This window comes from Oncorhynchus keta, chromosome 1, assembly GCF_023373465.1.
Source record: "Oncorhynchus keta strain PuntledgeMale-10-30-2019 chromosome 1, Oket_V2, whole genome shotgun sequence".
Classification (NCBI taxonomy): Eukaryota; Metazoa; Chordata; class Actinopteri; order Salmoniformes; family Salmonidae; genus Oncorhynchus; species Oncorhynchus keta.
Genome location: NC_068421.1, coordinates 11,448,937 through 11,463,748, shown reverse-complemented (window position 1 = coordinate 11,463,748; position 14,812 = coordinate 11,448,937). Strand labels below are relative to the sequence as shown.

General features: G+C 44.5%; 3 protein-coding genes across 5 annotated transcripts; 2 read left to right on the top strand and 1 right to left on the bottom strand.

Moving 5' to 3' along the window:
* The first annotated feature begins 91 nt into the window (after positions 1 to 91).
* On the top strand, positions 92 to 2,543 carry lrrc51 (leucine rich repeat containing 51). Of its 2 annotated transcripts, none has more exons than XM_035788339.2 (5): positions 92 to 154; positions 435 to 506; positions 886 to 1,091; positions 1,384 to 1,532; positions 2,110 to 2,543. In XM_035788339.2, exons 2-5 carry the CDS (start codon positions 455 to 457, stop codon positions 2,246 to 2,248), a joined length of 546 nt encoding a protein of 181 aa, XP_035644232.1. In that variant the 5' UTR covers positions 92 to 154; positions 435 to 454; the 3' UTR covers positions 2,249 to 2,543. The 2 variants fall into 2 exon arrangements, with proteins under 2 accessions (XP_035644232.1, XP_035644222.1); XM_035788329.2 differs by having other exon boundaries at positions 93 to 172.
* A 1,883-nt stretch (positions 2,544 to 4,426) lies between these two features.
* LOC118389395 (ragulator complex protein LAMTOR1-like) lies at positions 4,427 to 13,656 on the bottom strand. Of its 2 annotated transcripts, none has more exons than XM_035779395.2 (5): positions 13,507 to 13,656; positions 11,538 to 11,683; positions 11,367 to 11,444; positions 11,153 to 11,276; positions 4,427 to 6,019 (listed from the first exon to the last, which is right to left on the bottom strand). In XM_035779395.2, the coding sequence occupies exons 1-5, from the start codon at positions 13,534 to 13,536 to the stop codon at positions 5,927 to 5,929; spliced, it is 471 nt and encodes a 156-aa protein (XP_035635288.1). In that variant the 5' UTR covers positions 13,537 to 13,656; the 3' UTR covers positions 4,427 to 5,926. The 2 variants fall into 2 exon arrangements, with proteins under 2 accessions (XP_035635288.1, XP_035635226.1); XM_035779333.2 differs by lacking the exon at positions 13,507 to 13,656 and adding an exon at positions 12,730 to 12,898.
* On the top strand, positions 13,124 to 14,697 carry sfrp2l (secreted frizzled-related protein 2 like). The gene is made up of 3 exons (XM_035778978.2): positions 13,124 to 13,925; positions 14,030 to 14,110; positions 14,229 to 14,697. The coding sequence occupies exons 1-3, from the start codon at positions 13,400 to 13,402 to the stop codon at positions 14,579 to 14,581; spliced, it is 960 nt and encodes a 319-aa protein (XP_035634871.1). The 5' UTR covers positions 13,124 to 13,399; the 3' UTR covers positions 14,582 to 14,697.
* Positions 14,698 to 14,812: the final 115 nt, after the last annotated feature.

The window sequence follows — 14,812 nt, the reverse complement described above, 5'->3', positions numbered from 1 at the left end:
AACAATGTACAATTTAATAAATAAAATAAATACGTTTAATGAAATATTTAAACTACAATTCCCACATTCCGAAGACTCGTCTCCTTGGAAACCGACTGTTGGTAGTGTAGTTCTCGCTCATTGTGATGAAAATACAAACAAGTGTCTTGCACATGTGTGTGGGTTTTTATGGGTAAAATAGCTAAATTATGTTTAATTCATTGTAGGCAGAAAACTAGTTATAGAAATCTAGAAATGTAGCTATGTCATTTTTATTTTGTATGCCTTGAACAGAGATGAAGTCAAGTGAATAGACGTTGTTTGAGTTGTAGCTAACTTAGTAGGAACGTTAACGTTAGCATGGACAAAATAGCTAGGCTAAGTGCAAAGATGATGCAGTAATCCTCTTTTCAATTAGCTGGATTCATTTAAATATTATATTTATTATCATACAGGTTAGCCAAAAGGCTGTAAAATGTATGGCGCTCCTGTGGATTTATCATTCAAATGCCTCAGCTCAATGACAGGTAAACCAGCAGGTTATTTCACATGACTATTAATGCGGATGAAGGAAAGGATTCCACTATTGAGATGCAATTCAGAGCTTTCTACTTCTTCCTCAACACTTTTTTTTTACCGGTGGAGGTTGCTGAGAGGAGGACGGATCATATTAATGGCTGGAATCGAGTCAATGGAATGGTATCAACCACATGGAAACCACATCTGATTTGTTTGATACTCTTCCATTGACTCCATTCCAGCTATTATTATGAGCCGTCCTCCCCTCAGCAGCCTCCACTGCTCTCTACCCTCCTGTGCCTGTGTCTCAATAGTCGTGGCTTCCTTTCCTATTCTCAATGCCACCTCTAAGTCCTCTCACACAACTTCTCTCTCTTTCTCTCTCAGACGCTCTGACGGAGGAGCCAAATCAGGGCTTGCGGCCACTGAAGCGAAATGCAGAGAAGAAGTTCTGCAGCCGCTCGCTGCGTCTCAACAATAACATCATCACAGACTTGAGTGGCTTCAATGATATGGTCTCAGCCTTCCTCTCAGAGCCCTCACAGCTCGCCTGGGTCGACCTGTCCTTCAACGACATCTCACACATAGACCCAGTGAGTTGAGTCCACGTAGTCACGTACATACAGTGGCTCTGGTCAAAAGTAGTGCACTATATAGGGGATATTGTGTCATTTGAGACAAGTCTACTGTCTCCCTGAACAGCCACAGCCTGGCAGGGGGGTCAAATGAAGGGCTCTAGTACATTAGCAGTGATCACTCTAAACCCTGTGTGTGTGTGTGTGTGTGTGTGTGTGTGTGTGTGTGTGTGTGTGTGTGTGTGTGTGTGTGTGTGTGTGTGTGTGTGTGTGTGTGTGTGTGTGTGTGTGTGTGAACTTTGTGTCCCAGGTCCTGGTGGAGCTGAAGGAACTGCGGGTGTTGTATCTCCATGGTAACAGCATCTGTAACCTTTCAGAGGTGGATAAGCTGGGTGCCCTGCCCTTCCTACATACACTGACCCTGCACGGCAACACCATGGAGAATGAGGGGAGCAACAGGTACACACACACTTAGCATCACAGGGATTAAATGAGAAAGGTGAGGACAGCTGCTAAACCTACACATACACACAGTAAACTCATCCACACACACATATACAGGCCGGCACCAATGTGCCTCCCCTTAGCCCCAGATGGGGGGGTGGGATGGGTTACAGGGGTTGTTTATTCCACTCATACTCTTAGTGTGATCTCAATGTGCTGTCTGAATTCTGTCTGAATGCTGTCTGTTCGCAGAGGGCTATGTGGCTCTGAGCCCTGTGTGTAATAGGTGCTGGGTTAGAGTTGCAGCTGTGTAGCATTCTGACTGGTGCATCAAATGAGCAGAGATATCCTGTTACACACCAGCTCTCTGCCTGTCTGCATAGCAACACGGCCAAATCCTACGGAGTTTTGAGCATTCTCCCTCTCTGCTCAGTGCTAAATGACTACTGGTTTACAGTGTATGTATGTGTTCAGCCCTGGAGCCTTATGGTAAAAAAAAAAACCTGAAGTTTGTGTACCTGGACAAACACCCAGTTATAAGAACCCCTCTGTGTGTGTGTGTGTGTGTGTGTGTGTGTGTGTGTGTGTGTAGGGGGTATGTGATTGCGGCTCTGCCTCACTTGAAGAAGTTGGACTTCAGTGCTGTTACACGGCAGGAGCGAATCATGGCCCAAGTCTGGCATCGCCCTGGGAACCTTGGCAAAAACACCAGGAAGAACCAGGACAACTGACCTGTCACCACAGAAACGGAGGGAGGGGGGGACACAATCGTCATGCCAACCAACCAAATGGTTCCAGAACAACAGCCTTACATCAGGAGGCCTTATGACTGAAGCATCATGTAAAAGTACAATATGAATCTACTCATCAGAAACTCTGTCTGGTGTCTGTCTTAGAGTTGGGGGGGGAGGAATAGTACATCTACAGTAGATGTGATTTCTGCTTAATTAGGATATTCCTGACCTTTTTGCCACCTTGACCTATATAATTATTAAACTGGAACAGAGGCCACCCAGGCTAAAGGTATAGAGTCCTCTCAATCAAACTGTCCAATATGCACCTTTGTACACTGAACAAAAATATAACTCAACATGCAACAATTTCAAAGATTTTAGTTACAGTTCATATAAGGAAATCAGTCAATTTTAATAATTCACTAGGCCCTAAATCTATGGATTTCACATGACTGGGAATACAGATACCTTACAAAAAAAGGTAGGGGCGTGAATCACAGAACCAGTCAGTATCTGGTGTGACCACCCTTTGCTTAATGCAGCGGGACACATCTCCTTCACATAGAGCTGATCAGGCTGTTGATTGTGGCCTGTGGAATGTTGCTGGATATTGGCGGGAACTGGAACACGCTGTCGTACATGTCGATCCAGAGCATCCCAAACATGCTCAATGGGTGACATGTCTGGTGAGTATGCAGCCCATGGGAGAACTGGGACATTTTCAGCCTGCAGGAGTTGTGTAAAGATTGTTGTGACATGGAACCATGGATTATCATGATAAAACGTGATGGCGGCGGATGAATGGCACGACAATGTGCCTGAGGATCTCGTCACTGTATCTCTGTGCATTCAAATCACCATCAATACAATTCTATCGTATTCATTGTCCGTAGCTTATTCCTGCATATACCATAACCACACCGCCACCATGGGACACTCTGTTCACAATGTTGACATCAGCAAACCTCTCATCCACACAATGCTAAACACGCTGTCTGCCATCTGCCTGGTACAGTTGAAGCCAGGATTCATCCGTGAAGAGCACACTTCTCCAGCATTCCATTGGCCATCGAAGGTGAGCATTTGCCCACTACAGTTACAACGCCGAACTGCAGTCAGGTCACGACCCTGGTGAGTTCGACGAGCACGCAGATTAACTTCCCTGAGATGATTTCTGACAGTTTGTACAAACCCACATTTTCATCAGCCCTCCGAGTGGCTGGTCTTATATGATCCCGCAGGTGAAGTAGCCGGATGTGGTGGTCCTGGACTGGCGTGGTTACATGTGGTATGCGTTCGTGAGGCAGGTGGACATACTGCCAAATTCTTTAAAACGACATTGCGCCTTATGGTAGAGAAGTAAACAATCAATCATCTGCCAATTGCCCTAGTGGATGCTCCTGAAGCATGCCAATTGTCCTAGTGGATGCTCCTGAAGCATGCCAATTGCCCTAGTGGATGCTCCTGAAGCATGCCAATTGCCCTAGTGGATGCTCCTGAAGCATGCCAATTGCCCTAGTGGATGCTCCTGAAGCATGCCAATTGCCCTAGTGGATGCTCCTGAAGCATGCCAATTGCCCTAGTGGATGCTCCTGAAGCATGCCAATTGCACTCTCCCTCAAAACATCTGTGGCATTGTGTTGTATGACAAAACTGCACATTTTAGAGTGGCCTTTTATTGTCCTCAGCACAAGGTGCACCTGTGTAATGATCATGCTGTTTAATCATCTTATTGATATGTTACACCTGTCAAGTGGATGGATTATCTTGACAAAGGAGAAATGCTCACTAAACGGGATGTAAACAAACTTGTGCACAAAATTTGAGAGAAAGCTTTTTGTGCGTATAGAACATTTCTGGGATTTTTTATTTATTTCAGCTCATGAAACATGGGACCGACACTTCACATGTTGCGTTTATATTTGTTCAGTATAGGTGTGTTACTTTGTGTTGAAATCTGGATCTGAGAATTTACACTTTACCACGTGAATCAGTAGGTATGAGATATACCAGAGAATCCCCATCATGGTAAACAATATCTTCTGAGAAAGTGTTTTCAAATTATATCCATTAGTTACGCTACGCACACTAAATGAGATGTGATTCAGTGTTCTTTAGGTTTGTTGCAATGTTACCCCACACAACTATTTCTCTACAGTCCTACAGAACACCAGCCATTGTTGAACATCTTTAATGCATTACATAATTAAATGGGGGGAGGAGGGGGGGGGTGTAACAGAATATCTTAAACGTTTTGGTACTAGCCTAAGAAATTAACAATGTAGTCCCAGTAATATTACACGTTGAAATAACGAAAACAAACGTACTGTTCTCAGCACACTGCAAAAAGTCCAAATTAAAGGTCTTGTGGACACAGCCTTCCAGATCATCACTTTAATGACCCCCACATAAATAAATCACTAACACCTCTGATCATTTTAATTGAGGATACCAAGGTTATGGTTGTTTATCCCAAACTGCCATGATAGATGTTATTTTCTAGGTTCATTTAAGTAACTCATAACAAGCCGTTGTTTTGTTTAAAAATCAAACAAACTTGGATGTTAATAGGGGTTCTTGTCATAAAAACTGGGTTTCTGTATCCTTAGTTTTGATTGGCTCCAAAAACCGCCCCATTGGAGCTTTAGCCAGTCCTGACCAACAGACGCTCTACAAAGGGGAGGTGCATAGAATCCATTTGTTGCTTTTGACAGAGTCACAAATCTGTACATAGAAGGTATAAACACTTAACTGATTAATTTACATTACAAGCCCCTGAACACGACCCATCCACCTAGACCCCTACCTTCACTAAGCCCTACCCCCATCTATTGTTTCTGTGAAATCTAAAAGATACGAATCCAAGACTGCCAGCTAAATGATTGAAGTGCTAGGAGGAAGCATGTTTCTGCTGGAAATCAGAGGCATAGAAAACAATGTGGATTCCCACACCTGTCCCCCACCCCCCATTCGCCCCTGCACTCTATCAGCATGAGCTGATCTCAAAGTAAGACTCATGCGGCTCATGTCGGATTTGACCATTCGTTCAACTATAGAATCTAAGTCCCTGTTGTTTTTAAACCTACCCAACCCAGTTGTCTTACTACATTAGGTCAATCTAAGGATTCCAGCAAAGATATGGAAAACTATAGTGATTGCTCTTTCTAGATATTTGCATTGATGACATGTGGGGTGGAATATGTGTTCACAGTGTCAGAACAACAGCATCACCCTCTTCCTAGCTGTGGATAGTTAGTACATTGCCGTAGCTGCAGATCAGACGAGGACAGCTACTCCTGAAAACGCAGAGCCAGAACAGTCTAGCCATACCACGCAGCTAGCTAACCGTTTAGTCATTAGACTCAGTCACTCTTCAAAACAAGATACTTTAAAATAACAAAAACAAAAAAGACAGCCATTATCGTTATACTGCGATGAATTTTAAAATTCCTTGACACCCCTCGTGAAGGAAGGATGAATGATGGCTTTGAAAGGTCAAGGGGGAGGTAGGTCAAGCGGGTCAAGTTAACCCTCTCAGCAGGGGAGATCTGGTTGTCATAATCCTCAGCTGTAGCAGCAGGTTGCTAGTCACATAGCTGGGTAGCACAAGGACTGAGACACAGGGTGCAGGGTCGGGCATGGGAGACAGGACAGGGGGGTATTATGGAGGGTAGATCAGGGGATGGCAAATTGAACCACTAGTTCTTCTTTATCGTCCACCTTGATCTGAGAGATTGCACTGTAAGCATAGGCAGCCATCTTGGACACCTGTAAATCAATCAGAACAAAATAGGTTAACATGCATCAACATGGTTGTTGTTGTTTTTTAGCCCCAGAGCTGCCATACACTAACAGGTTTATGGATAGGGAAAGCATAGGACTGTTATAGAAAAATGACCTGATGTGTGTAACAATACACGTATTCATACCGAACCGTTCAGGGACCTCAGTTTGGTCCGCACTGTGAATCCGAATGAAAACATAACATAATAAAACCCTTGGAATATAAACTGGGCCAACGCTGCGTTGTATGCCTCAATGTTTTCAGGCTATTTCGTTACAACAACTAGAGCCTATGCGCACCTTGTAAGTCAAAATTCAAATCTTGATTGGCTCATTTCAAAATGTCCTTTTGTGAGGCACAGCCAGGAACTAGTTCTGTACGATGGCGAGCGGTGGGGTGCATAAACCAGGAGGATTCTCCATCATCGTTTAAATATTCAGTTTGGGAACATTTTGGTTTCCCAGTAGATGACAAACGGTGATGGACATAGAGAGTAGGTCTCCACTGCTCAACGAGAATAGCCTCTGCAGCTGCCAACACCTCGACCATGTTGACACATTTACACCGACATCACCTCAGTATTCTCACCACTGGAGCAAGACCGGGGCGCAAAAAATATACAAATAAATGTGTTATCTTCCCTCAGCATTCAAGCAGCCCTTCGCAGCGGATTCTGACTGAGCCAAAGAAATGACAAGAGCGATAGGTATGTTTATAGCCGTGGATAAGCGCCCATTCTCAGTGGTTGAGGGGAATAAGGTGTTTCAGCACCTCGTGAAAGTGCTCGAGCCACGTTAACTAATTTCGCCCTCATGCACCCATTTCAGCAAACAGGTAGTAACCGCTCTACATAAGCAAGGTGAAAGCCGAAGTAGTCAATGAATTGGCAAATCAAATGTTATGTCACATGCGCCGAATACAACGTGTGTAGACTTTACCGTGAAATGCTTACTTACGAGCCCTATCCTAACAATGCAGTTCAAATGTAACATTTGCTAATAAAAATACTAAATAGTAACACCAATAACAAGGCTATATACAAGAAGTACCAGTACCGAGTCGATGTGCAGGGGTACGAGGTAGTGGAGGTTATATGTACAGTTAGGGGTTAAAGTGACTAGGCAATCAGGATAGGTAAGAGTAGCAGCAGCATGTGAAGAGTGTGAGTGGTGTCAATATGCATGTGTGTTTTGTGCATGAGAGAGTACGTAGTATGTGTGTCTGTGTTGGAGATTCGGTGTCAGTAGAGCCCAATGAGTCTGCATAGAGTCGGTCAGCCAGAACAAGAAAGGGTCAATGCAAATACTCCAGGCAGCCATTTCATTAACTGTTCAGCAGCCATTTCATTAACTGTTCAGCAGCCATTTCATTAACTGTTCAGCAGCCATTTCATTAACTGTTCAGCAGCCATTTCATTAACTGTTCAGCAGCCATTTCATTAACTGTTCAGCAGCCATTTCATTATCTGTTCAGCAGCCATTTCATTATCTGTTCAGCAGCCATTTCATTATCTGTTCAGCAGCCATTTCATTATCTGTTCAGCAGCCATTTCATTATCTGTTCAGCAGCCATTTCATTAACTGTTCAGCAGCCATTTCATTATCTGTTCAGCAGCCATTTCATTATCTGTTCAGCAGCCATTTCATTATCTGTTCAGCAGCCATTTCATTATCTGTTCAGCAGCCATTTCATTATCTGTTCAGCAGCCATTTCATTATCTGTTCAGCAGCCATTTCATTATCTGTTCAGCAGCCATTTCATTATCTGTTCAGCAGCCATTTCATTATCTGTTCAGCAGCCATTTCATTATCTGTTCAGCAGCCATTTCATTATCTGTTCAGCAGCCATTTCATTATCTGTTCAGCAGCCATTTCATTAACTGTTCAGCAGCCATTTCATTAACTGTTCAATAGTCTTATGGCTTGGGGGTAGAAGCTGTTCAGGAGCCTTTTGGTCCCAGACTTGGCGCTACGGTACAGCTTGCTGTGCGGTAACAGAGTGAAGTCTATGACTTGGATGGCTGGGATCTTCGACAATTTTTCAGGCCTTCCTCTGACCGCCTAGTATAGAGGTCCTGGATGGTAGGGAACTTGGCCCCAGTGATGTACTGGGTCGTACGCACTACCATTTCTAGGGCCTTCTGGTCGGATGCCAAGCAGTTGCCATACCAAGCGGTAATGCAGCCAGTCAAGATTCTCTCAATGGTGCAGCTGTAGAACTTTGAGGATCTGAGGGCCCATGACAAATCTTTTCAGTCTCCTAAGAGGGAATAGGCATTGTTGTGCCTTTATCACAACTGTTGGTGTGTATGTGGACTAGAGGTCGACCGATTAATTAGGGACAATTTCAAGTTTATAACAACCGGAAATTGGTATTTTTGGGCACCGATTTTACAGATTTTTAAAAATTTGATTGTATTTTTAGACCTTTATTTAACTAGGCAAGTCAGTTAAGAACACATTCTTATTTTCAATGACAGCCTAGGAACGGTGGGTTAACTGCCCTGTTCAGGGGCAGAAAGACAGATTTTCACCTTGTCAGCTCAGGTGATCCAATCTTGCAACCTTACAGTTAACTAGTCCAATGCTCTAACCACCTGCCTCTCAATGCACTCCACAAGGAGCCTGCCTGTTACGCGAATGCAGTAGAAGCCAAGGTAAGTTGCTAGCTAGTATTAAACTTATCTTATAAAAAACAATCAATCATAATCACTAGTTAACTACACATGGTTGATGATATTACTAGTTTATCTAGCGTGTCCTGCATTGCATATAATCGACGCTGGGGGATGATTTAACTAAAGTGCATTTGCGAAAAAGGTAGTCGTCCAACGATTGTGCTTACTATAAAAACCAATGCCTTTCTTAAAATCAATACACAGAAGTATATTTGTTTAAACCTGCATATTTAGCAAAAAGAAATCCAGGTTAGCAGGTAATATTAACCCGGTGAAATTGTGTCACTTCTCAAACGTTCATTGCACACAGAGTCAGGGTAGTTGCAACAGTTTGGGCCGCCTGGCTCGTTGCGAACTTATTTGCCAGAATTTTACATAATTATGACATAACATTGAAGGTTGTGCAATGTAACAGGAATATTTAGACTTAGGGATGCCACCCGTTAGATATATTCTTTCACTGAAAGAATAAATGTTTTATTTTCGAAATGATAGTTTCCGGATTGGACCATATTAATGACCTATGGCTCGTATTTCTGTGATTATTATGTTATAATTAAGTGTATGATTTGATAGAGCAGTCTGACTGAGCAGTGGTAGGCAGCAGCAGGCTCGTAAGCATTCATTCAAACAGCACTTTCGTGCATTTTGCCAGCAGCTCTTCTCAAGCACAGCGCTGTTTTATGACTTCAAGCCTATCAGCCTAATGGCTGGTGTAACCGATGTGAAATGACTAGCTAGTTAGCGGGGTGCGCACTAATAGCGTTTCAAACGTCACTCGCTCTGAGACTTTGAAGTTGTTCCCTTTGCTCTGCAAGGGCTGCTGCTTTTGTGTAGCGATGGGTAACGCTGCTTCGAGGGTGGCTGTTGTCGATGTGTTCCTGGTTCGAGCCCAGGTAGGAGTGAGGAGAGGGATGGAAGCTATACTGTTACACTGGCAATACTAAAGTGCCTATAAGAACATCCAATAGTCAAAGGTATATGAAATACAAATGGTATAGAGAAATAGTCCTATAAATACTATATTAACTACAACCTAAAACCTCTTACCGTGGAATATTGAAGTCTCAAGTTATAAAGGAACTTTCATATGTTCTGAGCAAGGAACTCAAACGTTATCTTTTTTACATGGTACATATTGCACTTTTACTTCTCCAACACTTTGTTTTTGCATTATTTAAACAAAATTGAACATGTTTCATTATTTATTTGAGGCTAAATTGATTTTTATTTATGTATTATATTAAGTTAAAATAAGTGTTCATTCAGTATTGTTGTAATTGTCATTATTACAAATAAAAATAAATTAAATTAAAAAATTGGGACGATTTAAATCGGTATCCAGCTTTTTTAGGTCCTCCAATAAATCGGTATCGGCATTGGAAAATCATAATCGGTCGACCTCTAGTGTGGACCATGTTAATTCCTTAGTGACGTGGATACTGAAGAACTTGAAGCACTCGACCTGCTCCACTACAGCCCGTCAATGTGAATGGGAGCGTACTCAGCCCTCCGTTTCCTGTAGTCCACAATCAGCTCCTTAGTGTTTCTGACACTGAGGGAGAGGTTATTGTGGTTCATCTGTGGTTCTGTTGGGGCGTTATGCAAATTGTGATGGGTTTCTGGGATGATGGTGTTGATGTGACTCATGACCAGCCTTTCAAAGCACTTCATGGCTACAGATGAGTGCTACAGATCCATAGTCATTTAGACAGGTTACCCTAGTGTTCTTGGTCACAGGGACTATGGTGGTCTGCTAGAAAAATGTAGGTATTACAGACTGGGTCAGGGAGAGGTTGAAAATGTCAGTGAAATCACTTGCCAGCTGGTCAGTGCATGCTCAGAGTACGCGTTCTGGTAATCAATCTGGCCCCGTGGCCTTGTGAATGTTAACATGTTTAAAGGTCTTGCTACAGAGAGCAAGATCCCACAGTCGTCTGGAACAGCTGGTGCTCGCATGCATGGTTCAATGTTGCTTGCCTCGAAGCGGGCACAGAAGGTATGCAGCTCGTCTGTTAGGGTCGCGTCACTGGGCAGCTCGTGGCTGGGTTTCCCTTTGTATTCTGTGATAGTTTGCAAGCCCTGCCACATCCAACGAGTGTCAGAGCCGGTGTAGTAGAATTCGATCTGTCCTGTATTGATGGCTCAGAGGCACCCTGTGTTGTGCTTACTACGGCTGGACCTCCAGGGCTACAGAGAGCTACTTAACAGTGACAGCCCATCACCTGATTATGCTCATCAGGCATTAAACAACTGATGATCATATAGAATCAGGAATACCAATTTTTGTTTATATGCGGAAAGGTTAACTAGAGTAACTGTTGGCATTTTATTTTCCTGCTTTACCGAAAACCGAACAGTGACTTCAAAACCGCAAAACGTACCAAAACGTGGGTTTGGTGAACCGTTACACCCCTGGCGTGCGAGCGTGTGCGTTTACCTGTTGTACATCAGAGTATGGCACCAGATCACTAGCGAGCACTTGGTGTGGCTGGCTGGTGAGGGAAGGGAGAGGGAGGGGCTTCTTCTGAGACAGACTGTTACTCAACAAGGCCAGTTTTATACTGAAACACACAATAAAGACAGGTCAGTGCTGAAACACATGGCCGGTCAAAACCCACAGACACATTAAGCAACTACCTCCACACACCAACCTGTATTGCCGAGCTTTATCCATATACTCATGCTGCTCCATGCCTTGAGAGTCCACAGCCGAGACATCAATGATGTTCCTAAGAAACAGAGACAAAGGTAATCAACAGAATTAAATCCCAAATGGATAAATCCACGACGAGGGAGGAGAAAAAAACATTTGTGTGTCTTACAGGGCTGTCTTGAAAAGGATGGATGTGAGTAAGGCCTGTTCGTCTGTGCGGGCTGAGGGTACACTGGCGGAGCTCCATTCTGTACTGTTGAGGGGCTTGCTGTCTGGGTTCGGGTGGGGGATCAGCGGCTTATACACGTCAGGGTCCTGAGGCACAACATACGCGTCACACTCACAAACTATCACAACATCCTCCATCACTGGCTGTTAAGGTACCCAGATTGACCTTGCTTATTGTTAAAATGAGCATGATATGATCTCTGTACTAAAGTACAAAACAAAAAGGCACCCTACAAACTCTATACTATGACTACTCTTCCCTGATCACTAAGTCAATAGGGATCTGCTGCTGTGACAGGCAGAATGAACCCAAAGTAAAGGTAGTTACCTAAGCCTGATATGATACCGGAGAGTATATTTCGACAGTATTATCCTGTGTTATAACAGGGTTAGCAAAGCAGTGGCAGGCTCTATGTGTACAACAGTCATCTGATAAATGGTAATAAGTTACCCCCCACCTCACATTTTCCAAAAGTGAAAATAAAAACCAAAACTTTATTTCCCCTTCAGCAAATTCCATTTTGGCCTGTCACAACTGGAAACCTGAGATCATATGACATGCATCTGGGAGAAGTTAAAGCGCTGGCAAGTTCAACGGCGTTACCGAATGAGGCCCAATTAACAGAAGTGGTCACATTTTACCGGACCTGATTGATGATCATCATGACAGGTGAGAATTTAAACAAAGTGTTTTGTCTGCCCTGCAAGTAGCTAGCTACTGACGTACAGATGAACTGGTTAAGGTAATTAGCAAACTAGATACTGCCTATAATTTGTCAGCAAAGGTTGTCACTATTTTGAAACTTCACTTAACGAGCTAATGTTGTTAGGTGTGTTGGCCAATTTGCCATTCATGTTACTACATTCCCATGGCCCAATCTTTTATCTTTTATTTTTTTACAGTTATCTTAAAGGTCTGACTAGCTCAGCTATCTGCTGGGTCGTAGTTGGCGAACTTAGAAATTGTTTCCTTTTAACAAGCAATGATGCACCATCTTTTCACTTTTGACTAGTTGAATTTGATACAACAAACTGTCTCGCAACGTCCTGATGACCCCAAAGAAAGTAACGTTACTGTTATTGTCAAATAGTATTTTGCAACCTATATAACCAACTAGCCTATAGTTAGTTACCTGCTCGGTGTTCTCGTTTTCCCTGCTGTAACAGCAACCCATGACGTTCGCTGGTCCGCGAACGCAATTTCCAACTACTTCTCCCGAGAAACTATATAATAAGAGAAACCGTCTCGGTCCACTTTCTCTCTTACCGCTTCTGACAGCGGCTACTACAAACGAAGCCTATCACATGACATCAGTTTTTGAGCAGCCAAGGACCGGGCAACAAACATAATGACATCCGGCCACTGTGAAGCCAGCATGGGAACACAGACTCCCCAATCACGTGACATGGGGTATTTCATGTTTTAAGACTCGCGAAGGGTGACTTGTTATTGTTTTATTTGGGGGCACGGAACCTGCACGCAACAGACGGGTCGAAAGGGAAATACAAAACGACGAGATGGCAAAAATACATTGTTAACACATGTTCTGAGGAGGCTGCTATCGCAAGATAAAATATTAAAGTCCTCTTCCAGACGTCCCCCTGGTCTACAGAGCCACTTTACAGCCCTCAATAACCATTGCATTTGATGAAAGAACACGTTTGACGAGTTTGCATGACTGGGTGACGCCAGTCGCCCTCTCATTACACATCTGACTACTAGCTACTAGGCTGCGTACTTCTCTTCCAGGACTGCTAAACAACCCCTGTGCTGCTTTGTTTTTATCTACGCCTGTTGCCAGTATGGCTCAGCTGATCATATCACTTTGCGTGTTGGTGTCTATATGTCTCGCCTCGGTTTTGACCAAAGACAGCAGCCCCATTCAGTTTGCTCCGGAAAGTCTCAGTACCTCAACGGTTCGCTCGGTGTGTAAGCCCATCCCCAGCACACTTTCTCTGTGCCACGGCGTCGGTTACCGGGAGATGCGGCTTCCCAACCTGCTGGGGCACGACTCGTTAAAAGAAGCCCAGCAGCAGTCGGCCGCGTGGCTACCGTTGGTCTCCAAACTCTGCCACCGGGATACCAAGAAGTTCTTGTGCTCGCTCTTCGCCCCGGTGTGCTTACCGGAGGGGGCGGTGCGCCCCTGCCGTGGGCTGTGCGAGGATGTGAGGGACGGTTGTCTTCCGGTGATGAGCGCTTTCGGGTTCCCGTGGCCCGACATGTTCAACTGTACCGGGTTCCCGCGCGGGACCCATCTCTGCATTCCCACCACGACCCGAGACACAGAGCGTGCGCAGAAGGAAGAGGGACACGAGGAGGCATCAAAGGGTTTGTACCAATCATCATTGGGAGGTGATCCTCTGCAAAAAATGTCCACTCTCTTTCACACACATGTTCACCCTTCTCGGTGGCATGTCTCTTGGTGTCCTCAGGAACAGTGGTCTGTGATGCATGCAGTCTGGCTGCTGAGGGGGAGACAGACATCCAGAACAACTTCTGCAAGAGTCCATATGGTGAGTGATGTGTATATTGCATTGGTTACACTTTACACAAAGGTTTATAGAGGTCAATAACATGTTTACATGTTTTTTTAAAGTGTTTACAGACCTGTATTTCTGTGTTTCCTCTCAGCCTTTAAACTGCGTATTGGGAGTGTTTCTGTAGTGCAGGGTGACCGCAGGGTCGTCCCTCTGGCCCGGAGTCGCATCCTGAGGTGGGAGGGTGGAGGCGCAGAGAAGGCCGAGGGCGTCGGGGGGGCCATGGCCTACAGTGCCCTTTGGTTGCAGGAGGGGGGTACCTGCACCTGTCCTGCCCTGGAGGAGGCAGATGTGGGGGAGGGGAAGGAGTCCCTGGCAGGGGTGTGGTACCTGGGCCTTGCTGACACACAGAAGGGCAGGCTGGTCCTCACTAGGCTGGTTAGGTGGAGGAGGAGCGACAAAGAACTCAAGAAGTTAGTCAGGAGACTGCTCAAACAACCCTGCTGATGATGTCATCATACAAACATAGAGAGACTTTCCAATTTGGCGAATTGGATGCGGATGAGAGGACACCACAGCCCTGTTACATTTACGCCTCTGGACCGAGACAATATCTCTTGCATCTCCCTTTCATATTCATGTCACCTAGCTCTGGAGAAGTGAAGCCTTCGTCATATTCAACTGAATAGACTGGATGGATAGATCTATGAAGACCTGTGGGGAAGAGAAACTCCCAGA